Below are 26196 nucleotides of genomic sequence, written 5' to 3'. Positions count from 1 at the left end.
TGCACTTCACAGATAATCCTTGTGTCTGCATTTTACTATTAAAAATACAAAGAAAACCAACAAGGCTGCACAAAAGGATGTTCATCCTTCAGTTAATTCCTGACATTCATAGCAGATTTGAAATGCCTGTCTTTCAACAAAGCTGCAGTGTGTGTGTTAAATGTCCAGGCTGGGCAAAGAAACACCCTCATGTTTCACTGATGGATTAAGCACTGCAGAACTGGAGCTGCTGTTAATCACTATTGCTAACAGCTTCTGTCAAAGTGTTTGGCCCTATCTAAACTTTAAACTGACCTGGCTTTGGCAGCAGCAAAGTTGCAACATGGTCAATACCTGTGCAGCCTTCTTTCTGTACAAAATAAAACCAACCAAAGCCCAGATTTATTTGTAGAAGAGAGGAGAAACACAGAGACTCATTACTTCCTTTCATCTTCCATTTTGTGTTTTCCCTGTATGTCCATTCCCTCTGTCTGTGTGTTGGGGATATCAATCCTTTAGCTGCCATTTGTTAATTTTTTTTTTCATTCAAGCTGCTGACCATTCTCCATGATTCATTTTCAGTTCAATGCGAATTCTGGGGGATGGTATAAAGAAGCCTCCCATTCATAGGAGAAGGTACAAAGCCAACTAATGTGACTAACTGTTTTGTGTTTGAATGTCTACTAACTCCATCTTCTCATGTTAGTAAACCTGTAGTACCTCTGTAAGTGTTGGCATTGGAGCTGTGCATCCCACCTGGCTGCTTTCTCTCTCCAGTCTGACCCATGGGCCCCACAGAGCCCATGCTTGAGCTGTTTTCTCCAGGATGTTATGTTAATAATGAAGAGAAATCTCAGATATGATTTTGTTGGCCTTTGCCATGTATAAGATTTGTAGTTGGTTAAGACAGTGGTTTACCTGGGAGCATGTGTGTGATTTGGATTTAAAGCACATCAGACACTCCTGGCAGGACTTGCAGGAGGGGCAGCTGGGGGAAGGGATGGGTCAGACACGATCTCAGAGTTGGAGAACACTCTGCAGATCTGCAGCTGGTTGAATTAAATGGCCTTAATTTTGCTCTTTTGATGGTTTTTATAACCATCTTCCTAAAAAAATAGAAAATAAGGTGTGTTTTTCTCTTTGCTTCCATGTGTTTTTCCTCTCTATAACAAACTTTCAGTTTCTCATCCATCCCACAGATACACAGTTCCACTCACATAACCTTTGCATTGACTATTAGTTTATAAAAGAGGATACTTAATTTTTGACACAGCAGGTGTGAAATGTCCGCACATAGACATTTTAGGCTAAAGAAAAAAGAGAAGTTGAACTTCTGTCCTTCAGTGGTTCAAGCTTATCTAACCTCCCATAGCCTGCTACCTCCCCTCCTGTGCCGGCCTAGCTTGGGATTTCACTGCACCTGAAATATGGCTGGGGTCTTGTGTGTGCAAACAAACTACCACATTCTCACATGTGAAAAGAATGTTACCATGATGTTATGACCAAAAAAATCACTGTGCCTCGCCGTGCATCAGCATCAATGAACCCCAGCAGCGCTGTACAGTTCAAAAGAACATTCTTAAAAAAGATTTTATTTTAAAAAGGCACAAGGAAGAACATGCTTTTTTACTTCTAAGAAGCCACTTCATTTGCATCACTGCAGGAAGCAGTGCAGTGCTTGTCTTCTCAGCTCATGCAAATGATCATATTTTTATCAGTATTTTCTTAAGGTTCCTCTCTAGGAGCTGTGTTATTATTTAGAGTCAAAATATCTGAAACACTGAGCTTACATGTAGAATAAAGAAAACATCTAGAATACCTGGTCATATCTGAAATGTGATATGATAATCCTTTCATAAACACTTTCTCACTTTTTCTGGTCTCTAAACCATTTGGATCATCCTCTCTAACCCCACTTGTGGAGCAGGAGCCTGAAACTGATTCCAGCTGTTCATGCTTTCCCACAAGGCTGATGTAGATAAAAGCTCCTCCTCCTCCCCAAGCTGTCTTCTGTAAAGGAGTTTTGCATGCTATGCATTGATCTTCTTAGGATTTTAGGGTGTTGCCAACAGGCTGTGGGTGGCTCCCCCACAGGACTGTGGTTCTGCAAGAGTGCTTTCCACAGCCTTTGCCAACAGATCCCCTTCCTTCCTTCTTCCCTTCCTTCCTTCCTTCCTTGCAACACTTCCTCCCCCTGCAGTTTTAGCATTTGGGATCAGCTCCATAGCATGGCAGTGGTCAGGAATAGAAGCATCTTTTATAGTGTAAACATTACATGATTCATGAAGAGAATCTTCTTTCCTTTGATTGAAAAGGGACCACACAAGAATGAGTGGCTTTGAAGAGCAAAGTGGCATAAGGCTATCTCAAAGGGTCTGCCAAGCTCAGTGCTCTTGTGGCCACAAGCAGATGGCCTGGGGAATCATGTGGGACACCTTCCTTGGGATGCTCTCTCTGCTGCCCCTGAGCAGGTCTGAGTCACCCACTGGGAGGCTGAACCCAGGCCTGAGAGTGCAGGTTGTGTGTGATATGGGTGGATTTCCTGTGGCCTGGACTTGGTTCCTCCATGATTTCACACAAGTATTTTAGTCCCTGCCATCCCCCACCAATACTTAAACATCTGCCATTGTGGTTGAAGTGGGTGAGGATGATGAAGTACTTGGAAATATTGGATGTTATGGGAAGGAATGTTTTCATGAAGAATGTTTATAGTACTGTGCTGAGAGCTCCAGGTGAAGCACACCTTTTGGGTGTGTCCTCACCCACTTAATATCCTTTATAAAACAGGCAGCAATTATCTGAACTCTGCCATTGAACACCCTTCCAGAATGTTTCCAGTGTTGCAGTGTGTGTGGACACAATATGAGATGGCATGACATGATGCATTCAGTCTGTTTAAATCTTTGTCTGTGCCCTCAGAGGCTTCTGGCATTTACAGTTCCTTGTCCAGGAAGGCTTAAATTTGTTCTGCCCTTTTCATAGGCTCCTGTCATGGAGCAAAGCATGTTCTGGCCATGTCCCCTCCTTGCATGGATCTCAGACCAGGACCTGGGAGCAGGACTTGTGCTTATGCAAAATTCCCTTCAGACACTGTATGCTTCCTGAACAGCTTTTTCAAGAATTAGGGATCATATAAATGTCATAGCTGATAAGATGGATTTCTCTGTTTCTGCAAAACCTGCAATTGGGCCATGAGCTAACAGAGAAAAAATAACAAAAGCAGTCTAAAATAACAACCAAAATATTTGAATTCTGTATTTGCATTTCTTATATCTTTCATGATGCAACTTTGGGACTCTTTTGGGGAATGGGAGCTGAAAGGTTTTTTAGTTAGTAGCACTCTTGACTTAATTCCAAGTTAATAGTAAGATTAGCCTATTTTTTTCTTCCAGTCTCTTTCACTGACTGTGAAAGACTGTGCAGCATTTAAGAATGTGTCTTTCTCCTTATTTTTCCAAGCCTAGCCTGAGGTTATTAATATTTCTATGGAGGGGACTTGCACCATGAAATATCTGTAAGGGATTCTTTTTCTGATTTGAGAATGAGAGTTCCTAGGAAAATACTAATAATTACTAACACAATGGCTGTATGTGATTACTTACAAATTGGCTTTGGTATGTTTTAGCCTTGTTTTTCCCAAAAACCTCTCTCCCCACAAGGAGTACTTTTCCCAGTACATTGTATACTCACTGATGGGGTTGGTTTGGGGGAAGTGTGAGCTGTTCAGGGGTAACCTCGGGCATTTGGGGCACTGTGGTGTGTTTGTGCAACCAGACATGTGCTACTGCATTATTTCTGAGTTTGTTGGGTTTTTTTTGAAGGTATGTGAGAGTGAGAGTCTTTTAGCATTCCCCATGTTCCATAACAATCCGATAATCACTGCCCTTTTCCTTTCTTTGCCTCTTTTGCTGTTCCTAGTTTGAGCTGGTGTCCCTCAGGCGTACAGTACATTGCCATGGGTCCTGACTTTACTTGTAGAAGGTATGGTATGAATAAATGTGCAGCAGCACAGGAGCTCTGCAAACACCCTGTCGTCAGCTTCTCGTGCATCCTGCACTGCTGCTCTGGCTGAAGCGTGCACGTGTTTGTTTGCTTGGTCTGCTTTTTCAGCAATCACTCTTGGGAGTGGAGCCTCAGAGCTGGGCTGCAGGTGGAGGTGGTGGCTGCTTTCCACTGGCCTCTGGCAGTAAAGGAGCTGCACTGTTGGGTTGAGCTGCTCTGTTCCGTGATGACTTCGAGCCGGGGTTTTTTCCGCAGCGGTGATCAAAATGATAATGGTGACAGCAGCAAGGAATCAAAGCAAGATTAGATATGATTCAGCACTTCTCTCTACCAGATCAGTCTCATAAAGGATTTAAGTTCACACAGACTTGCTCTCTGTAAATTGAAAGACCTAGGCTTTTCTTCAAGGAGACTAATCGTGTAAAACCTTCCCTGAGAAAAACAATCTGATCACCACAGATGAAAATTTCCCAGGCTCTTAAAGTTTGTATCTTCTGTAGAAAGTCCCAGCACTGAAATTGGTGTTTGCAGGTCACTTCTTTACCCAATATTGTTTGGAAGCCAGTCCCCCAGATTTTATGGCTTTATAGCTTTTCTCTAGCAGTTTTTGCTGGTTGTGGGTAGAGCTAATAAAACTCTTTTTTCTGAAGAGTGGATATTGAGAAGGAAACCTGCTCTTCATGTACAGTTAATTATGTTTGGTGTATGTATGCCAATCAGCAAATTACAGACCAGTATCACTGATAACTATTTTATGGGCTAATATTTGCAGGTTTTAGCTAGTTTGTCACAAGTACATGATTTTTTTTTTCTCTACTGTGTAGCATCGTTGTTGCCACCTTGAAATGTAAAAAAGAGATATTGTTCTGTCCTAAATAATCAGTAGAAATGGGACTGATTTCTACCTACAGGTGTTTTAGAATAAACTTTTAAATGCCTGCTGTTGCTACACATTGATGAGTCACAATCTTCCTAAAGCAGATTAAATTATAAATGCTTCAACCAGTCTTTTTTTTTCTCATTAATTACCATCAAAAAGGTTTTTTAAATTACTAAATCTTCTTATTCATGGCTTATTGCAGTTTTTGCTTTCAAGGTGCATATTTATGAGCCTTGTAATGTTTCTAAGGGACTGCAGAACATTAATCACTGCTATGCAAGTCTACCTGAATTTAAAGCTCCTTTGGTTGTTTAAATTATCTGTACAGCCTGTAGTATGTTTTCTTTTTCATGTGTTTCATGGCAGCTTGTTCACCACAGGCATCATGATTAGCCTCATGTTGGGATATAAATCCAGGGTAGGGCTGGCACTTAGTGAGTATCAAATCAAACATTGGCCATGGATCTGTGCTGCTGTCCTGGGAGGGGAATCTGCAAAGCTCCACCCAGTGAACTCACACTGGCATTTCCGTGGGTTCATTTGGGCATGAGGAGCAGGAGGGTCAGAAGCAGAATATTAGAGCAAGATTTATCAGATTAAATAGTCCCATGTGAGACAGGATGTGTTTTGTATAAGTGATAGGAAAGAGCCCCTTGTCTGTCAGCACCTGTCTCTACAGAGTTTGGCCAGATGTTTTATTTCTAACACTTCTGCAAGCAAAAGTTTAGTATTTTATTTAGCTTTGAGTTACTGCCCAGCTCTGCTGGGCAAGACCTAGCTCCCTCAATAGATGATAAAATAAAATTGATTGGGTGATGGAAACAACATTTATTGAATTTAAAAACAAAACCACAGCATGGATAAAAGAGAAACCACCTTTGGCAGAATAAATGACATTATCAGTGCCAAAACTGTGCAGTGTCAAGATTTAAAATAGATTCAGAGGATGTGGTTGCAGAGATGAGAGTTACAGCAGCTGATGTGGCTGCTGGGAGGGGTATTGGTCCAGGACAGATAGCACCTGGTAGTTTGATTTGGGTGGCTTTATTCCAAGGGAGAGCCTAATAAAAAGCTATCAAAGAGAATATGTGGAAATGCCAAAATCTTTAGAAGGGGTGTTTCTGGATTTTCCTATGCACCACTCAAAAAGAGTAAAAAATCCAGTAGGAAAGGCAGTTGACCAGGAGTTTCAATGGTTGTTCAAGCAGAGAACAAACCTTTATGTCTCATTAGCAGCACAAAGATGTTGCTATTTGCTCTGAAGAAAAAAGAACCTGCTGAGGAATAACACCTGTCTTTGCCTGCACACTTCAGTGCCTGCTCTGTGTTTTATGTTTGCAGGTGCTCTGTGCTGAAAGACCTGGTCCCTGAGAGTTTGGCAGCACCTGACCTCTGTGCTTTCTCTTTAGTTACAGCCTAGAAGGCCTTACTGGAGACTCTGGTGAGAACAAGAAGCCCTCTACAAACCTAGAGGCTTCTTCCCTGAGCTCCAAAGACCTCAGGAGGAGTCCACTTGCCAGCAATCAGTCCCTGGTCCTGCTCACTGAGGAGCTCGAGCAAGGAGAAATCAGAGACTACAACCACCAGGTAAAGCTGTCCAGCTACTGTTGGGAAATGCTACATCAACATTTTGGAAGTCATTTTCCCAAGTGACAGTCTCACAAAGGCTTCCACCTTATATGTGCATATACATAATACTAAAAATCTTCCGTCTTTAACATGGAGGAATCTCCACCTATTTTAAATTTTCTACTTTGTCTTTGGGGCAACACAACACTTGTGTCTTCTCTTGCTTAGAGGATGGGCATTTTTGGGGAACAAACTGCTAAGCATCAGGTTTTTTTTGTTTTATTGAACCATAGCCTAGTTCTGCTGAGGAATTGGAGTCACAACAGCAATTACCATGGCCATCAGAGAGTTTTAACAATATCTGATTTTTAATGTCTTGCAAGAAAATCAAACACACATAGTCTCTGTGTTGCATAATTAGTTGTCTGACACTTAAAAGGCAAAACAAAATGTTGCATTTCACCTGTACACTGTTTCACTGTTTCAAAGTGAGAGTTGCAGTAAACCTGAGCTCTGAACTGGGCTCTGAAGCTGGGGTGGTTCTGTCATTCCTGACATACTCAGCGTGGTTCTGTCCTGTTCTGCAGGTGCATCAGACATCACAGCCACAAGGATTTAACTTCTGCTCTTCTGCTGCTTCATCTCCACTGACCAAATCCATGTCTCTAATGTCAATTAGCAAACCAGTGCTCGACAGTGAGTAATCCAGTTTTCCCTTATCCACTCTGTCATCTGTATAATTGAGTATATTTTGCTTCCTTCCCAAGGCAAAATGTGCTACTGCCCGCTCCTGCTTCCTTTATTACATGAAGTACATGTTTCACTGCTGCATGGAATTGTGGGTGGAAAGGCAGTACTCATTCAGTTTAGTTTTGTTCTTCCCAGTGTATCCCTGCTATTTTCTTTCTGTTAGGTTCCCTTATGTGGGTTGCTTTTTTTCCTTCTAAATTAGACTACTTGTATGGAAACTATGATTTATTGAGTTTGTTAACTAAAAAAACAAAAGATCTTATTTTGCATCCTTTTACCTTTCAGAGTTTCTTCTTTTGATGTCAGGTAAATTCCACTTGAGGTCTTTCTTCCCTGCATCTAGATTTTTTTTAAGATGTTGTATGGGAATTTGAGAATCTATGTCTTGATCTCCTTGGAGGAGTTTGTTGCTATTCATTCTGAGTTAAATATTTTGGAGCAGTTGGGTGTAATTTATTGAATCTCATTCCTGGAGAAAAGAATAAAAGATGATTCTATAAAATTTTCCAGTTTAGCTTAATTGAAGCGATAACAAGCACTTAATTTTGCAACTTAGCTGAATTGATTCTTTCAGCTGAAAAAGTCATTCAGAAGGCTGCAGCTGGATGTACTTTGGATGTATTACACATGTTTTCATTTTATTAATTGCCAGCCAGAAACCCTATTGACATTTTAGCTCGTGTCAATTATTGATGGTGTCTGATCTTTCTTATTTATTAACGTGATTCTCCTTTGCAAAGGACAACAAGGTGCTTTAAGAAAAGTGTTTTATTCATGGAGGAGGCTCGCTGGAGAAAGCTCACAGGGATTGTGCTTTGTAGGAAATGGTTTTAAATTCTTCACCATGATAATTCCATGATTAATAAGGATGGGGCCTGACAGACGTGTCCCCCAGCAGCAGTAACCAAACCAGGGCAGCTCTGTCCTGTGAAGAGACCAGATCCTGCCCTGTGTGGTGGCACTGCCTCTTCCCTCCTTGGGCTGAAGGTCTTCATTGTTGTTTTTTGAGGCAACCAGTTTCTTGGCATTGCCCCCAGCCTCTGACCAAACACCAAAACACTTGGCTGACTCCCCAGAAATGAGCTGTTGGTGGCTGAAGGAGCCTGGATGGCCAAGGCTGTTAAAATGTCCTGTGACCTGGCATTAAAAATGCCATGAAGGCTTGATTATCCCATCTCCTCCTAGAGCCAGCCTGGCCACCCTGGTCCCTGGAGAGAGAAGGGAAAGAGAACATGTAGTAACCTCTCCAGAGGGGCTGTGGGCAAGGTAGCAGAGTTAGTCTTCTGCTTTGAGGCAGATGTCTGTGGGTTTGGGACACTGAATGAAAACATGACTAACATTCCTCTGAGCTTTATTTGCTCAGTCATTAATTTGTGACATTTTTATAGGAAGGTGGTTTTTGAAAATCAGAGCATTTGAGGGGTTGATGCAAGCATCCAAAAGGAATAATGTGGAAAATTTAGCTCATGGATTTTTTTCCCAGTCCTGACACCTTCCTGACTACAGAAACTTCAGTAAATCATCCAGAAAAGTTGTGACTGCCCCATTCCTGGAAGTGTTCAAGGCCAGGTTGGATAAGGCTTGATACCTGCTCTAGAGGAAGGTGTCCCTGCCCATGGCAGAGGGCTGGAACTGGATGAGTGTTAAGGTCCCTTCCAACCCAAACCATTCCATTATTCTGCTTCATTCTTCCTCTTTGTTCAAACAGTGATGTTTGAATTGTGACCGTAGGACATGTGAAGCAGTTTGGTGCCTCTTACAAGGAGGTCTTGGTGTATAAACTCCCTTGTGCCACCTGGGTTTGATGTTCATGTTTTTCCAGCAGGACACTTAAGAGTTTTGCAAGAATTATATGGAAGTGAATTATAGGACAAATTCAGTTCTTTATTCCTCTTGCATAATTTTATGGTAGGTGTTTAGAAAAAAAAAGACCCTGTGATCCCTCCAAATGTGCCTGAATGGGAAGAAAGCAACATGCTGTGCTCAGGAACTTCAAAAACTGAGTCCAGATTAATAAACATATGGAGGGTTTTCTATTATTTTACTGTTTATTGTCATATGTGCTGAGGCAGGAGCAATTTCCAAGACCAGGTTCCTAGCCCACACTGCATCTGATGTGTCAGATGTTCCAAGAGCTGATGTGGCCATTCACATTGTTAATCCTTCAGCATTTTATAGAGGGAGGTCACAAGAGCTGTTGGCTGGAGTGCTCGGAAGAATGCTTTTAGGGTTGGAATAGCAAATTTCCAGTGTGGAGCACTGTTACAAAGCCAGGAATTGCTATAAATAAAACCACTGAAATGGAAGTTGAACTGTTCTGGCAAAGGTGGTTCGATTTACAGTAAAGTATTATTGTTCATCTTGACTTTTAGTCTAAATAGACAGTAGACTACAGAAGAAAGAGTCATATTGCCTAATCGTGTTCTTCAGGTCTGGAACACTAGAACAACTCCTTCAAAAGGCAGTCTAAACAAAACTAATGCATGGGTCTTCCTAAGAGTTCTTCCATTTACATGCCTTTACTCTGCACATTTTAGTCAATTGCCTGTAGACAATTGGCATTTGTGACTAATGGCTGGAGGAAGTGTTATGGGGCATTTGTTCTGCATTGCTGTTGTAGCATTGGCTATTCCTTGGACAGTGTTTTTATAGTCTGAATTCAGTTTTGATGTATGATACCAGCCATGCAAAAAACCCTCCTTGTACTGGCTGAAAGGCCATGTTTTATTCAAAGAGAGAAATAATTGCTTTGTCTTTCTCTTGGAAGAGTAGTACTGATAAAGTCTTTAGCCTGTTTCCCCTGTTCTGCAAGTGAATTGATGTGTCCATGGAGTGACTTAATAGTACCTGAATACCTGTGCTGAATAATATGAAGATGTTTAATGTAGGTGCTTAAATAGGACCCTGGGGTCAGACCTGTCCCAGGGGCAGGGGTTCCTCAGCCCTGTCCCAGTCACCTTTCCTGAGGACACTCAGATGTACCATGTGAGCAGTGGGTGTCCAGCTACCAGCTCACAGCTCAGAGGTTTCCACTTGTGCTTGTATGAAGAGAAGGTTTGGGAAGTAGGGCCTTTGGGAATCCACTTTCAGTGGAGAATGGCTAGCTGGCTGCTAATTCTCATTTCAGAGACCATGTACTTAGAAAGAATTGTTGGGAAGCTGCTGCTATGCAAGGGCTGCTCTTAAAAATAAATGATGGGATATATGAAATCCCATATTGGCAGACTAATTGCTGAGTTTGGCACTATGTTTGGTAGGCATCTTCCAGGCAAGGGCCAAAGAGGATGTAGTGGAGCTTTTCTCAGGTTTAGGCAGTTTCTTTAAAACAAGGACTCTTAAATTTTAAAGTAAGGCAGAAGAGATGCTTGTTTTTTCTGTTTTATTGTGGAAGAAGAGAAGGGAAGTTTAAGTGTCTTTGTTTTAATGCTGGAAATTTTGAAGGGCTTAATATTATCAACATTGTTGATTGTTTTTAGACATAGAAGTGGCAAAAACCTCCCAGGCAGATAAAGTCAACACTTCAGATAAATTGTCCTTGCTAATATTTGGTAGCTTTGTTGTATCATTTAACTGCAGAAAGCACCTTCAAACAGATATCTGGAGTTGTTGTAGTTTGACTCCATGACAGTTCTTTCACTGAAGTTGATGCCCTTTGTTCCAGAGATTCATTTTGTTGTTGGTATTGTGTTTGGAAAAATAACTGCCTATGGTTCTTCACTAAGAGGTCCTATAAAAAAATGTGAGCAAAAATAGGGAAAGACTGGAGCCTCGAGCTGTGCATGCAGTGAGACCTGTGCCCTCTGAAACCTGCACCCTCTGGAATTTGCACATTCTCAGTTCTTTGTTTCTTGTGCCTTTCTGGAGCCAGCTGCTTTGCAGACTTTTCCTTTGCTTTGCTTTTAGTTTGCTTTGGCTGCTTTCCTCTCCTCTTTATTATTAAATGCATTTTCAAGCATGCTCTAATGTCTGCTGTTAACCCACTTCTCAGCCCAGGGCCGGACTCGACCATCGAGACGAATCTCCTTCTCCTTCAGCATCTCTCCACTCATTCCTAGGTCTAAAACTCTCTTTTCTATTGGCTCTTCTTCCAGTGATGAGGAGGAGGAGTTGGATAGTAAGTAATCATTTTCTGTGCAATGCAGCTGTAATGGGTGGAAACACAGGGAAATCTGTTTTTCTGCTTCAGACACTGGAATTTCACCTTGCAAACATTGAACTCCCCTTTCCATTGCATGGTGTCTAACAGCATTATCTTAGTCCTGGATCTGAATACTAACTAATGGCAGACTTTAAAGGGTTATTATCCAAAGAATCTTCTACCTCAGCACCATCACATCTTATCTGGTTAGTTTAGTCTGTATCCATGTGGCAGATATCATCACCTGCCACTCTGAGCAGCAAAATGATCTTTACTTTTTTACTAAAATCAAAATATTTGCCTTGAGCTTGTTGCAGGGCATGGAGTTAGCAGAAGAGATACATCCTTGCCCTCCATAGGTGACAGTGAGTGCATTGCTCAGTGAAATAAAAGTGGACAGAAGCCCTGATTATTAAATTCTGAAAATCTTCACAGCAACTTCACAGTTCCCCCACTATGCAAAAAACAGAAATTGCAGTCAAAGACCTTAAATCCTCAAGGTGTTCATATCTAGGTCCTGATATTGTTATCAAAATAGTTCTGTGGGAAACAGGTGGGAATTCCCCAGCAGTTTTTTTTTTTCTCCTCCAAACTCCATTGCTAAAAGCAGCCCAACTAAGGCAGAAGATTGAATTAAAGTAATTTAGACTCCTCTTGTTTTTTAAAATAGGCTTACCAAACATTATTCAAAATGCTTGCTATTTCTTAAGCATGTTTTATTAGACTGTTGAAATAAGCCAGACACATTCCTTGTGTCCTTACTGGGATGGGGGAAATTGCTTTCCAGTCCAACAGACTTTGATTGCTTCCTGAATTTAAAACAATCTCCACACCATCCACGTTGTACACATCTAAATTCTCCTCCTTTCCATTCCTGGTCTTCACTGTGGGTTTGTCCTTTCCTTCAGCAAAGTCCTGTGCCCAGGTGTGATATTACCACTTCCATATTTAAGCTCCTTCCTTGTTTCTCTGTCCTTTTCTTCTGCTTTTAACAAAATTCACAATTCATGGTCCCTACAAAGTGAACTGCAAAGACACAGCTCTGCATTCATGTGATGCTCCACAGTAAAGAATATCCTTAGGTAAACTTTCTGGTGGAGTATGTTTCTTTGTTTGTTTGTTTGGTGAGTTCTGTCTTTTTAAGCATTTGGGTTATTTTATTATTATTTATTGGCTTCTTTTTTTTTCTTTTAAGCATCCAATACTTGATATTCATGTTAGGGTATGACAGTTTTAGAGGATATTTAAAGTAGCCAGTATTTATCTTCTCTCCCTCAACAGTGCTCTTGTTAACAATGATCTTTTAAGATAATGTCAGATATTGTCTCAAACAATGATATTGTTTTCTTTACATATTTGTGGATACTGTGGTGACTTTATAAAGGTTGATTAGCCACAGCTCTTTCTGAGACTGCTTTGGCAATGGGTGTTTTTCATGGAGTAATCTCAGACCAGTTTGTTTTTTCACATCTTTAGGATTCATTTCTCATACCACTCCTCAACCTTTCCATTCCTGCTTTTCCTTTAGAAAATGGAGAATTACTTGAAGTTTGTCTGGTGATACATTTAAGACACAGATTTCAGATGGCTGGACAATTATTATGAAGCCTTTGGATTTCTTGAGCCACAAAAGTTTAATTATTGACAGCATTAAGGCATTGCAAGCTGGTTTCAACATCCTAGTCCAGTCACTGCTTTCTGCAGAATGGATCTTGATGAATTATTTCAAGTCCAGCTACCATAAGAATTATTTTTTGTGGGTGGTGCTTAAAAGGTGTTCAGATAAATACAGCAAATTTTGGCTGCTAATCCCAGTTCCTTGGACATAGACAGGAGTTCTGGCTTTTGAAACAAAAACTTAATTTTTTTGTGGGTTCTGGAGTCAGATTTCAGTTTTGGTCCTGGTCATGACAGGGAACAAAAAGGTTATGAAAATAAGCTTTCCTTCCTCTGTTCTACTTCAGAAGCAAACCAGAAGGTGAGGAGATGTGTCTTTTTCTATGCTTATCTTTCTGGGGTTTACAGCTTGCAGTGGTGTTGATCATGGGATGTTATATTATAATCTAAAATATGAAATCATAAACAGACCTTAATTCTTCACTGGATCCATTTTGCCTGCCAGCACCAAGAATATCCCATTTTTAAGATGAAACAACTATTGAAGTTAAAGATAAATTATACATAACTGTAGTTCTCATGCAGTATATTTTCTCAAGGTAGTGAAAAGCAGTCACAAATATCAAATTATTGCAGCTCTTCGTTCACTGTTTGTTCACATTTCTGATGTTAACTGCAAAGAAACAAAAAGGCTTGGGAAATACTTAAATCCAGTCAAACTGATGAATCTTATAAAAAAAAAGGAAAGAGTGAGGAGGTCTAACCCAGATTAAAAGCAAGCTAGAAGTGAAATGGGAACCAGAGTTACTGGAGTTTTAACCAAGGATTTGGGAGTCTGTAAATTACTTATGAGAACCTAGTAGGCACTTGGATTTTATATTATAGTTTTATATTATAAAAATATAATATCACTATTAGAAATGGAATAGTAGACTTCATTTCATACATATTACAGTATTACTAACTTTGGTGTATTTGGGATAAATCATTAATGAGGTGAAAGATTTTGCAAGGGAAATATTAACAGAGCTCTCCAAGCAGGGTTTAGATAACAGGGTATGCCTGTATTTTAGTTTCTCAATATGAAGAAATTATATTTCTGTTTCAGACTCTGTTGGCACTTGAATCAGTGGTTAGAAAATCCATATTTAAAGCCTAGTATTGCATGCACAGTTTTTCCTAATGCTCTTACTGCTTTTGGATAAAGAGCCATCTTGGCCTCTAATGGCAAGTAGCTCTTTTGCATTCACCCTTAGCATTAAGAGAATTTGAGCCAAAATACTGTTTTTCTTGCAGTATATTTGCAGAAGCCTAGTAAGGTGGCAGTCATGCTTTTTCTTGAATTTCAGATAGGGCTGCAAACAGTGCTTGTGTGAAGGTTTTTTTGAGTCCTGGCAAGCCCAGTTATTTCAGAGAGAGCCCTCTGTCCTGGATCATTTCATCCTGATATTTCAATGCTCTTCAATGGTTCTGGTAAATGGTGTCAGCTCCCAGATCTGCTCCAAATACGTTGTGCAAGCAGGTTTCTTGGGTAGAGAGAGTTGGTGCCTCTGGCAGAGCTTCAGTTTCGTGTTGAAATTCAGCCTTTCCTCAAGCAGTGCTTCGTGACGAAGCCCCAGGCTGGTAACGTTTCGTGGAAAACAGAATAAGGCTTCCCTTGTTTCCCTTACTCTTTATGAAGTGCCTCAGGATTTTGATGGGAAAATAAACTGCAGTTTTATCAAGGAGAAAAGTTTCATACATGAAACCCGGATGTGCTGTACAATAGATCCTTTCTAGCGGAGTATAAATAAAAGCATTGTGTCAGAATGATTCTCATTTATACCTATTGTCATTGAATTGGCAGTTCTGTTTCAGCCACCCTGATTTACCAGCAAGTTTAACAGTTGCATGGTCTTTACTTAATAGCTGAAGAGTGATAAAAATACTAAACAGGCTTTCACCTCAGCATCTAATTTGAGAGCAGCTAAAGATCCAGGGAACAAGCTTTATCCTGAGCACGTGAAATCTGTTGTAAACACCTACTTCCAGAAAACATTTCTGTTTCCTCTTGAACCATCCCAATATGCAAACCTTGTTTTTTGGAATCAGTGGGCTAAGGTTGCAGTCTAACCTGTCCCCCTCTCCCCTCCCATCTTTTGCAGGTACACAGTCGTTGGGCAGCTCCATGGGCTCCTCAGTGCAGAGGTACAGTATTGCAGTATATACAGTATTGCAGTGTATACAGTATTGCAGTATATACAGTGCAGTGTTGCAGTATATACAGTACAGTACTGCAGTATTTACAGTACTGCAGTATCTACAGTGCAGTAATGAAGTATTTACAGTACACTATTGCAGTATATACAGTCCAGTATTGCAGTATATACAGTGCAGTAATGCAGTATACACAGTACACTATTGCAGTATATACAGTGCAGTAATGCAGTATATACAGTGCAGTATTGCAGGATATACAATATTTCAGTACTGCAGTATATACAGTACAGTATTGCAGTATATACAGTGCAGTTATGCAGCATATACTGTACACTATTGCAGTATATGCAGTACAGTATTGCAGTAGGTACAGTACACTATTGCAGTATATACAGTACACTATTGCAGTATTTACAGTACACTATTGCAGTATATACTGTACACTATTGCAGTATTTACAGTACACTATTGCAGTATTTACAGTACACTATTGCAGTATATACAGTGCAGTAATGCAGTATATACTGTACACTATTGCAGTATTTACAGTATTGATTACAGTACAGTATTGCAGTATATACAGTGCAGTAATGCAGTATACACAGTACACTCTTGCAGTATATACAGTACACTATTGCAGTATACACTGTACACTGTTGCAGTATTTACAGTACACTATTGCAGTATCCTCGGGACACCCTGCCTCTGCTGGGGCCACTCCTGCACTGGCCTCTACCCTGGGCACCCCAGAGCCTTCCTGGCACCAGGGCACTTCAGCTGAAAGCAGAAGTTGTGAAAATCAGTCCTGTGTCTCTAGAGGCTGAAGAATGTTTTAGATCACAGAATATGAACGTCTAAGTCTCATCTCTGAACAAGGCTCTGTTTATTCATAGCTAATAACATCATATTATGCATTAAAAATTTGTTTGTTGATTATGCATTATTGCAGGGTATTGGTTTACCCTGAGTTTTATGTTACACTAAAAGTAGTTCTTTCTGCCTGTAGCTAATTCTCTCTGTCTCTCTGTAACAAAGGCCATGTGTTTGTATGTTCCTTTCCATCCTTGCAAGCTGCACAGAGGAGACAGTCTTCCTGGTGGCTTTCAAGGTGCTTCCCTGGAGGAAGGATGTTTGTGGCACTGGGTATCTGGTCTCTGTGCCACTGACAGCTTTGGCTTTATTTTGTGACTGGGAGGCTCTTCACCTCTGCTCTCTGCTGTCTTCTCCTCCTTGATTTAATTAGTATTTGTGTTCTGCTTTTGGTTTGTGTTGAACTTAATATTGACAGACTATCTCCTTTAATGCAATAATAGTTTCCTTATTCTTTTATCAGAGCTGAAGAAGTCAAGCTTGTGCATATAAAGGCTGGCAAAAATTATCTGTGATCCTAAAAATTCCTAAATTAATATACATAACCATTGTGGTTTATTACTTAATATTGGTATTCTCATTTCTCAGGGGAGCCTTTGCAGACAGTGTGGTTTCTGTTAAAGGCATTCACTGCCTTTTCAGAGTTCATTAGATGTCTTTCTCTGGAAGGAAATGGTTCTTTACAGCATTAATGATTCCTGGTTATTTGACAAGGGGAGCAGCAGAGGGTGCTATGGCATGGCCTGCTTCAAAACAGATATGAGGATTCCTTGAATTTTATCTCAAAATGAGTGGATTGGCATTTTGTTTTTACTTTTCCTTCTCTGGTAAAACACCATGAAGGACCTAGACTGCATTGGCTAATAAATGCATTCATCCTTTAAAAAGAACCTATCCATTTAATAGATGCTTTGGGAAGGAGAAAAAAAACTAAAAGCAACTTTTATCCTTTTTTTATTTTAGCATATCTGAAGAGAGCAGCAGTGTCTCTGCTGGCAAAGGTGTAACAAAAGTCAGCCGCACCTTCAGCTACCTCAGGAATAAAATGTCCAGCAGCAAGAAGAGCAAAGTAAGTGCTTCTTGTGATTTGTGGGATGCCCACAGGCAGCAGAGATGGGTTCTGTGTTTAAGTCTTTGCCTGAATTTCTTTTTTTTTACTTTCCTCCTTCCTTCCTTTTTGTTTTTTTCAAAGGGCAGGAGTGTCTGTGGGGTGATAGGAGCTGGCTCCATGGGAAATCGTAGCACCCCAAATCTGTGCCCAGGGACTCCTGTGTGGGGCTCAGTGAGGCCAAGTGCTGGGTCCTGGATTTGGGTTACAGTGACAAGGCTGGGTGGACAGTTGGACTGGATGATCTTAAAGGTCTCTTCCAGCCTTTATGATTCTATAGTTTCACTCATTTCCCCAGAGAGAATAAATTTTGCCCTGGCATGAGTTAGGGCTTTGTAGTGATTAATGAGTCTAATTTTTACAGAACCTGAGAACCTTTAATAAAACAAGGACAGGAGCTGTAAGAAGGGACTGACTGCCTAAGGCTGTTTTGTCTTTCATCATTTTTTTACTTTTGCCACAAAGTTCCTGTGCACTACAGGAGAAGTTGCTCAAACAATGATTTTAGTGATGGCCAATATTTATATTTTTCCCTTTTTTCTAGCCTTGAAACCCTGAAATTTAATTTGCTGAAAGTTAAGCCCTGAATTTCCTGGGAACAGTATTGATTACAGCTGAATTTCCTGGGAACAGTATTGATTACAGAAATAATTACATTAATGCTAAATCATTCACACAAATGGGCTGTTGTTTCTTTAGATTGTCCCTTGAAGGTTAATATATGTTTGGAGATTTTCTTGGCTTGGTTGGATTTTTTTGCTTGAATCTCACCTCAGTTCATCTGTCTGACAGAAGCTCAGAGCACTTTGCTGTCTTGTTAGGTGATGTGTGGTTAATGTGTTGGTAAATAATGTTGGAAGGCCCTTGAGAGGTGTGATGATGTGATGACACACAGATTCTTGTTATGGATCTGTCTTTCAAGATAGCCACAAGTGGCTCAGAGCTGCTTCTGGGCAGCTTTAGGACAATGCTCTTTCCTGCTGCAAAGTGCAGTGTTGCAAAAGTAAATCTGTTTATATAGAAACCTCTGTGCAAACACCAGTGAGAAGTCCAGGAGCATTTTGCACAGACTCTAAGTGAGAATGGAAGTTCATTAACTGGTTCCTGCACTTAATGTGAGTAATCTCTAAAGCAAGAACTGGAGAGAGAGGTAAGAGATGTGCTTGGGACAGAAGACGTAACAGCAATGCTTTTAGATACTTGCTCAGTGCAGTTTGATTTCACTAATTTCATGATTGTGTCTGAAAATGTTGATAAAGAGTTGCTCCAAAATCCCAGCCATAACACACACTACAAAAGTTGCATCTCATATCAACTCTCATACTTTTACTGAATAAAAGCCAAAATATCATTCAAGTTACAATTTCTTGTCTGCTCATGGTGGAATGTTTGCATTATGTACATTTTTAAGGCTCCACCAGTACATTTAAATAATTTGACCAAAAAATTCGTTGGAACACTGATTTCTCAGAAACATTATAAATGAGAAAAACCTGTAAGAGTTAAAAACAGAAGCAACAAAAGAAACCTTGAAAGGAGAAGTTTGACACAGGAAGTTGGTTTCTGGGCTGTCAGGAGGGAGGGAGGCTTCAATGTCTTTCCAGCTTAGTTTTACTTATCTCCTGACCTTCAGAAATGCAGTTTTCTCAGATGAAATTAAGTAAAATAAAGCACATCTGAGCCTTTTGGAAAATGCAGAGAGTTATGTAAAAAAAAAAACATTAAAAATAAAGGGGTGTTTAGAGCACTAACTGGAGGGGAGGGATACTGATAGAAGTGGGCAGGAATTTACCCTTGCCTGGCTTGTTATTTTGGATTATCAGTGAATCTCTTGCCATTAGCAGAGTGCCCTGATTCACATTTGCAGTTTTAAACATGCTCTATATTTCTCAGTTCTGGAAAAAGCCCTCTTTTTTTTTTAATTTTGGTCAAGACTTTCTGAGAAATTACAACAATTAGCATGAGTAATTTCTCTTTTTCGTTGGCCTTGCACGGTAATAAGGCAGTGCTGTGCCAGCAGCAGCGTTTCAGGGTGTATTGTAGGAGTTGCAAGTGTTTGAAAGGATTAGCAGACAGGGAATATATGTGACCTGCAGAGCAGGAGGAGCTCAAACACACAAAACCTCTCTGTCTGGGCAACTTCTGCAGCGCTTTGTTTGCTGAAGTACTACATAGCAACACTGAGGTATGTGAAAATTCACTTTTTCTGTAGCCCAAACATCACAGAGTGTTTGATTTACTCCCTTCTACCTTTAAAAAAGGTGGTCTTATATTGACTTGTAAAACATTAATCACATCATTTTTTTTCATGTATGGGTTTGGTTTTTAGCTTTGTATTTTTTTAGCAGTGGAAGCTAAGGTAGGGCAAGATGGAAGCAACAGCAAAACAGCTAAAATCATCTTTAAGGAAGTCAGCAATCGTCCTGCCCCTCCCCCTTTTTGCTCAACTCCTCCGTGCTGTGCCTCCTGTCCCCGGCCCTGCCGCAGCCTCCGGCATCGCCATGGGCTAGCGGGGAGCAGCTCCTGGTGGGGAGCAGTTCTCCTGCCCAGGGAAAGGATGTCCATGAAATGGAATAGATTCTCAGAAGTGCCTCAGATAACAGTGAAGCTGGTGGGACTGAAGCACTGGGAGGTAAGAGCTGCGTGGTTCCCGGGGAGTGGGAGCCTCTGCCGCGGCGGTGCCGCCGTACCTGCCGTGGTGCCTGCTCTGGCACATCACTTCAGCCACGAAGCTGGGCTCCAAATCTCACTGGCAGCTCCAACAGCACAAATATAGTCTTGTTCCTACAGTCCTTCTTTAAATAAAGTTCCAGTAACTGCCGCAGGAGAAAAGAAATAGCTGAAAAAAAATCTCACTGTGAGACCTTGTCCTTAAGGGGAGTGGCTGGCAGCCCTTGTGTGGAGTTTGCTGTTTCCTTTTTGAAAGTGGTGAACTGATTTCCTGTTTTTCCTGGGGCTTTATATGAAATTAAAATTAGACTTCAGAATTGCTGTGTTTTGCAGTGAACTTCAGGTAGGTTTAAAGTATAGGATGGGAAATCTCTTTCAGCATGAGAGTCGCAAGATTTGGCTGGAGCTTAGAGTGATCTTTTCTCCTGGAGCTTCACAAGGCTTGGAAGTAGAGCAAAACTCCAGGAATCAGCTTGGTACCATCAGCCCAGACCTAAACTGCAGAGTTTTAGTTCCTGAATCCTCCCAGACTGGGTATGGTTAAAGTGGTCGGGTCAGTGGGTGGAAAATGGGGCAGTGGAGGTTCCTGTGGGGTGGTGTGAGCCAAGCTGATGGCTCAGAGGAGGCGGAGATGTGACGCAATGCAGACTTCTTTTCTGGCAGCTTTTCTCCTTCAGACAGGATTATTCCATATGGTAATACTCCTAGTTTTGCTTATTTGCAGAACAAAACAGTGTTTGGGGCCAGTAAATAGACTTTCTGTTTGACACTTTGCAGGGAGAGACTCAGGCACTGGCATTTTGCCTGGGATGTGTTGGGAGAGGAGTCCTGAGGCTGAGTTCCTCATGGTGTGAGTGTATCATCCAGGGCTCAACAGTTTCCCTGCAGTGGCTGCAGAGCTCCATCCCTCTTTAAGCCACTTCATGGCAGTTGCTGATGTGGGCAGCTCTGCAGCTCTCTGATATTCAGGCTGGAACAGTAACAAATAACAAAATGCAAAGATAACAAAATAAATAACAAAATGCAAAGATAAGCTGACAGAAGCCTTTACCAGTTTCTGGTAAAGATTCTCCTTCAAGTGCCAGGAAATCTGCAGCAACAGTCAAAAGTACAGACCTGGAGTTGACTCATATCATAAACATTTTGTAGGTTGGTATATGGAAAGACAAGGAGTTATTGTAATTCAAATTCAGAGTTTTTCTGTGGAGTTTCCTTTAAAATTTGTTTGGAAGAATTCCAAATCCATGAAAGGCTGCAGGGAAAAATGTTTCAGATTTTTAGTATTTAGTATTTTCTATCTAAGGTAGAGACAGAAAAGAAGCAAAAACTCTGCTAAGAGTTGGAGAAGCTGTCTGTGCTTGTCATCTTTCCAAAGCTGAGTAGCCTAGAGGTTGAGTGGTGGCCTGTGGAAGATCAGAGGCTCTTTTATGGTGTTGCTGTTATTCCCCAGCCTTTGTTTGGTGCCATAGGTTGAGAGTTTGTAAAAGATCCATTTTGCCAAAAAGCTTCACACAGTTACTTGGGGTTGCATGTAACTGTTGAAAAAGTTGCTAGTTGGAAGGAAAACAGAGGTGGAAATATTTTGGCAGTAAGGCTGTAGAGGCACTGAGGAAGAGCTTGTGTTCTCCATTAGAAATGCAGTTGAAAATCACGAGCCTTATGGTTTGACCTTAAAAATTAGCTGTGTTGAAAGTCTGATACACACTACATGTGGTATTTGCATTTAACACAATTTATTTAACGTGCTGAAGAGGCTGATGAGAGCCCAGAAAAAGAAAAGAGGTAAAGTCATTAAAGCCAAGCAAGTATAAAACAAAAGTAGAAGGAAATAAGTGCCTTCAGAACAGACTCGGTGTCATCTGCAGTGGTGAGACACCTGTGTGAGTCAGTAGTATGTAAATCCACTTCCACAGGGGCTTTTTGAAGGGAGAGCTGTGCAGACACATGGCCATTGTTCAGGTGCACCTCGATCGATACCAAAGGCAAACACTGAGCAATCTGTAACTGGGGGAGAGACCTCAGCCAGTGACAAGGCTTTGGGTCATTCTGTCTCGGCAGGAAAAAGAGAAAGATAAAGAGAAGACTAAAGAGAAGGACAAAGATTCCAAGGAGAAGGAAAAAGATAAGAAGCTGTTGAATGGACATCTCTTCACTGCAACCTCCGTTGTAGCCCAAGCAACCTGTTACCACTGTATGAAGCCTTTCAATAAGGATTCGTACTACTGTGCAAGTAAGTCAGGGGGGTTCCCCCCCCTTCCTTTTATTTTTCATTGAATCTGGCATGGAAAATGCAAACCTTACACTTTATTTTCCTTTTGCTTGAGGATATGAGGTGGGAGGGAGGCTTTGGAGATAATGATATATGGAGTGGTGTGTTGCCTTGTGGAAACTGGACTGAAATGAGTCGTGGCTGCATGGAGGTGTCCTGAAACCTCCTTCCTAAGCCTGAGCTCAGCCATCACAACAGGCCATGGGATTTTCTACCCCTTGTTGGGCTCTATCAGTCAGGAGAACTTTGGTTATTTCAGCTGCATGTAGTGGCTTGGAGCTGAGGTGCTTTGATAAGATGGACAAAGGACAGGGACAGCTGGCTTGGATCATGGAGGACAAGACAGGACAGCTGGCTTGGATCATGGCTTCTATGTGCAGTGGGGGGAAAAAAAGTCCCACCCCTCTGTGGTGTATTGCTTTAGTCTCTGAAATACTGAGCCCACAGTGGGAACCACATGGTACAAAAAGGAAATGGTGACCCCCTGCTCCCTTTGAACAAGAAATTGCATCACAGGTCAAATGACTGGTACCTGTGTGCATGTGAAGGACATGCAGTGCAGGACAGGCATGGTGGGAACCTCACTGAAGGTTTCTCAGAGATTGGGGATTTTGTTCTCATTTCTTATCAGACGGTTTCCCCTGCCTGCAGCTCGATAAGGTCAGTGGTGTTTGTGTGGTCAGGACCAGAATGCTGCTTGGCTCATGCAGCAGCCCAAAGCTATAGAACATGCAGACAAAACCCATTTTTTCTCCCACTATAGCTCAGTGGAAAAGGCTTTCCTCTCCTTAGTGTTAGTAATTTTTTTCTCCACGAGCTTAGAAATGAGTCAAAGCGACTGCGGGAACTGCTCCCAGGCTGGAGCCTTCCATTCCTGCTGGTGGATGTGAGCAGGGGAAGGAGCAGCCAGCTGAATCCCAAATGCCACTTCTGAGTTTCCTGGAAGAGATTTCAGCAGAGTTGTTTGTCTGAGACGCACTCTGTGTCAGCCTGATGGGAAATGTAAAACATCAACAATTACAAACCCTCAAATGCATCCTCTCCCTTTCCCGACTTGACTTTCTTAACAGCTTCTGAAGCCACGTAGAACATCAAATATATCCCAGTTTAATGCTCTATATGCTAAGGAGTTAAAATAACCCAACAATGTCATGTGTTTTAGTACAGATGTTCTTTCCTTGTTTTCAAGGCACGATGCACAATTGTTGCATGTTTTCTGCATTGGCCAGGAAATGAATGTCATAAAAAATTGGTGAAGGCCTATGTTGAGAGCTCACATCAGCGAGTGGTTCTTTCTCCCATTACATCTAAAAATCAGCCTCAGATGCTTTGGAAATGATGGATAAGCAGCAGCAGAGGCTCTGATCTTCCTGTGCTGATGTAGGCTGGTGCTACCACCACTGCTCTGTCTCACCTATGGATGACTTTTAATGCCTTTTAAAGCACTGGGTATTTTAAATCCATGTCTCAGCTTTTCAGTTATGCCTCCCCAGCTTCCTGAAACATCTACTCAATGCTGAAAGATTGTGGATACTCTGAAACAAATAGGCAAGCAAAAGACCCTGATTTTTAGTAGCATTCTGCCTTGTCTTTTTTCCTTTTTTTTTTGATCAGTGATGCAGAAAATAAGGTTTTGGAGGTTGTAGTTATTAATACTAGTGACACACAGGAGTTAGAGGAACTTCCTTCTTGCTGAAGAGTTGAATTGGAGGAATAAAGTCCCTACAACCAGATTTTTTAACATGAATAACATGAAAAATCCTTTTTTTTTTTTTGCCAAATGGTACACACTAAAGAGCTGTCTTCACGCTTTCAAGGCTTGAGTGTGAATTTCATGATTCTGAATTGGCTCACTGCCTCTGTTCATGCACCAGAAGAGCAGGTTCTGTTCCTCCTTCTTGTTTTGTCTGCAAGCTTACAGCACTTGTGGGTTTTTGCAAAAGTTTTCAGGTTGCTTTGTTCTGTCTTCTTGTACACAGGAAATTGTGAGACATTGTCAGAATAGCAGCACCCTATGACCTTACCCTCATCTCTGTCAAAGTAGCAGAGTTACTGGCTTTTGTTGAGTCATCCCAAATGTAAGAGATTCTAGAAGCGTGAGCATATTTTGTCATTTTGGACATAGAATTTTTTCGTTTTTTTTCTGCTTCAAGAAATAATTCAGAACTTCACACTTACTTGTAAAATACAGTTCATTATCTGTGTTAGTGTTGTCATGAATAAGTGGAAATACTTTTTTCTAAGCTACTGAATCTCATCTTGAGCTCTGATCTTGCATCTGCCAAAAGAGTTAAAGCCTGAAACCCATTTCTCAATTCTTATTGGAAAAAAAAAAGGGAGTTTTATTCATCTTTGAAAACTTTGATTCCCGGAAATCTGCTGGCAGAAGTCATGGGCAGACTCAGGGTATTAAAAAAAAAAAAACAAAACACCAAACCAAAAAATCAAGTCACTCAGTTTTTGCTCTGGCATATATGCAGCAAATTTGAAGTATGACGGTCTTTGCATTGGTGAATGTGATGCTTTTGGACCAAAACTTCAGTTTCCAGCAGGAAGTCCCAACCTCAAGGATTCCTGACAGATGCTGCTCCTGTTACCTTTTCTGGTAACCCTGCAATACAGCAGCACTTGGGTTCTGTGCCATAGATCTTATCCATGGTCTCTGAGTTTATGTAAATTAATTTCTCCATCCTCCTCCTGTCTTTTTGTTCTCATAGTCCTTGTCTTGATGAGAACAGTATTTGTCTTTTCAGAGAAATACTGGCTCTACAATTGATTTCTGTTTCTGTCTCATGCTTCTGCTTTCCACCTTACTTTCAGAGGGATAATGCCATCAGGTTTTTTTTTTCTTTTTTTTTTTCTTTAATCTAAGACCCCTGACAATCCAACCTTGCATTGATTTTTAAACAGAACTTCCTGTTAAATTCTCTGAGGAAATATTATTAACAAAAGGCTAATTTTCCTGGAAAGAAGCCTCTGTCTCAACTAGTCATGCAAACCACAATGATGCCTAAAAGTTACAATTCTCAGTTGTGTAAGTTAACAGTTCAGATTACAAACAGCAAAAATGGACCTGTTTTCTGTGGGGTTTTGTTTAATTAATTGGTTTTTGGTTTTTGGGTTTTTTTTGACAGACTGTAATGCAATTGTTCACAAAGGCTGTAAGGAGAATTTTGCTTCTTGTGCAAAGGTCAAAATGAAGGTAAGGGATTTCACCTACTCTACTGAAAATATATATGTGTGTGTATATATATATAAAACACTTTCTGCCACATGTCACAAAGTTTCCAGTTTGTTGTAAAGAACTTCAGCCCCAGTGCTGAAGCTTTCACATAACAAAAACTGTTAAGCATACTGTTTATATGAGGAATATACAGATTTCATTGCTTGCCCCAAATGCAAGGAACCTGCTTCTCCAAGCTAAGTAATATTTGTGCAATTATGATTTCAGTTCACTTCAGTATTGTCATCACTTTCACATTTTCATATTTGCTGCACATTTCTCCATCTGTTATTTTGCCCACTTCATTCAGAGAAAATACAAATATATTTTAAAATACACATACACTGAGAGGCTTCAGGAAAAAAAATTAGCTTTTTTTTGTTTTAGTTATATGTCACAACCTTCTGGGAGAAGGGATGAAGAAATTAAAGTGAATTTCATTTTTCTTTCAGCCACAGAGAGGGATGCTGCAGGCACACGATACCTCTTCATTACCCACAGTAACCATGAGAAACAAAAGTAAGACAATTTCTTTCCCTCTGCTTTGGGAGTGGTCTGTGTCTGCAGTTCTTAAATGTTCTGACAACTGATACTTGATATTATGAAAAGTAAGGTTTTAACAAAGCAGGGATGAGAGCATCTTCTGTGCATGCTAAGCAATATTTGAGACTTCGAAGTTGTACAGAGTTCATCCCCTTCTGCAGTGTCTGTGGAGAGTTTAAGGAAATGTAAAATCATCTCAGATTTAGAAAAATCACTTGTCATAGCTTGCAGAATGCCTATACCTGTTAAGGCCACAAAATTTGGAAGGTGCAGCCTATGTCCATGGGTGTCTGACATGGGAACTATGACTATTAAGTGGAGAGGATTTAAAACACAATTATGTTTTGTTTAAATAGTCTTGGGCTTTGAGATAGGCAAA

The 26196-nt window shown here is 40.8% G+C and overlaps 1 protein-coding gene across 1 annotated transcript in view; it reads left to right on the top strand.

The window, feature by feature from the left end:
• Positions 1-26196, top strand: part of AKAP13 (A-kinase anchoring protein 13) — a 206499-nt gene that overhangs the window by 160475 nt on the left and 19828 nt on the right. The window contains exons 14-23 of the mRNA XM_036389369.2: positions 562-615; positions 3898-3960; positions 6271-6448; positions 7018-7126; positions 11169-11294; positions 15080-15122; positions 16968-17073; positions 21841-22012; positions 25186-25253; positions 25727-25793. Coding sequence (XP_036245262.1) covers positions 562-615; positions 3898-3960; positions 6271-6448; positions 7018-7126; positions 11169-11294; positions 15080-15122; positions 16968-17073; positions 21841-22012; positions 25186-25253; positions 25727-25793 — 986 coding nt within the window. The remainder of the gene's footprint in view (positions 1-561; positions 616-3897; positions 3961-6270; positions 6449-7017; positions 7127-11168; positions 11295-15079; positions 15123-16967; positions 17074-21840; positions 22013-25185; positions 25254-25726; positions 25794-26196) is intronic.

This window comes from Molothrus ater, chromosome 13 (assembly GCF_012460135.2).
Source record: "Molothrus ater isolate BHLD 08-10-18 breed brown headed cowbird chromosome 13, BPBGC_Mater_1.1, whole genome shotgun sequence".
Taxonomy (NCBI): domain Eukaryota; kingdom Metazoa; phylum Chordata; class Aves; order Passeriformes; family Icteridae; genus Molothrus; species Molothrus ater.
This window is presented reverse-complemented; position numbering and strand designations above follow the sequence as displayed.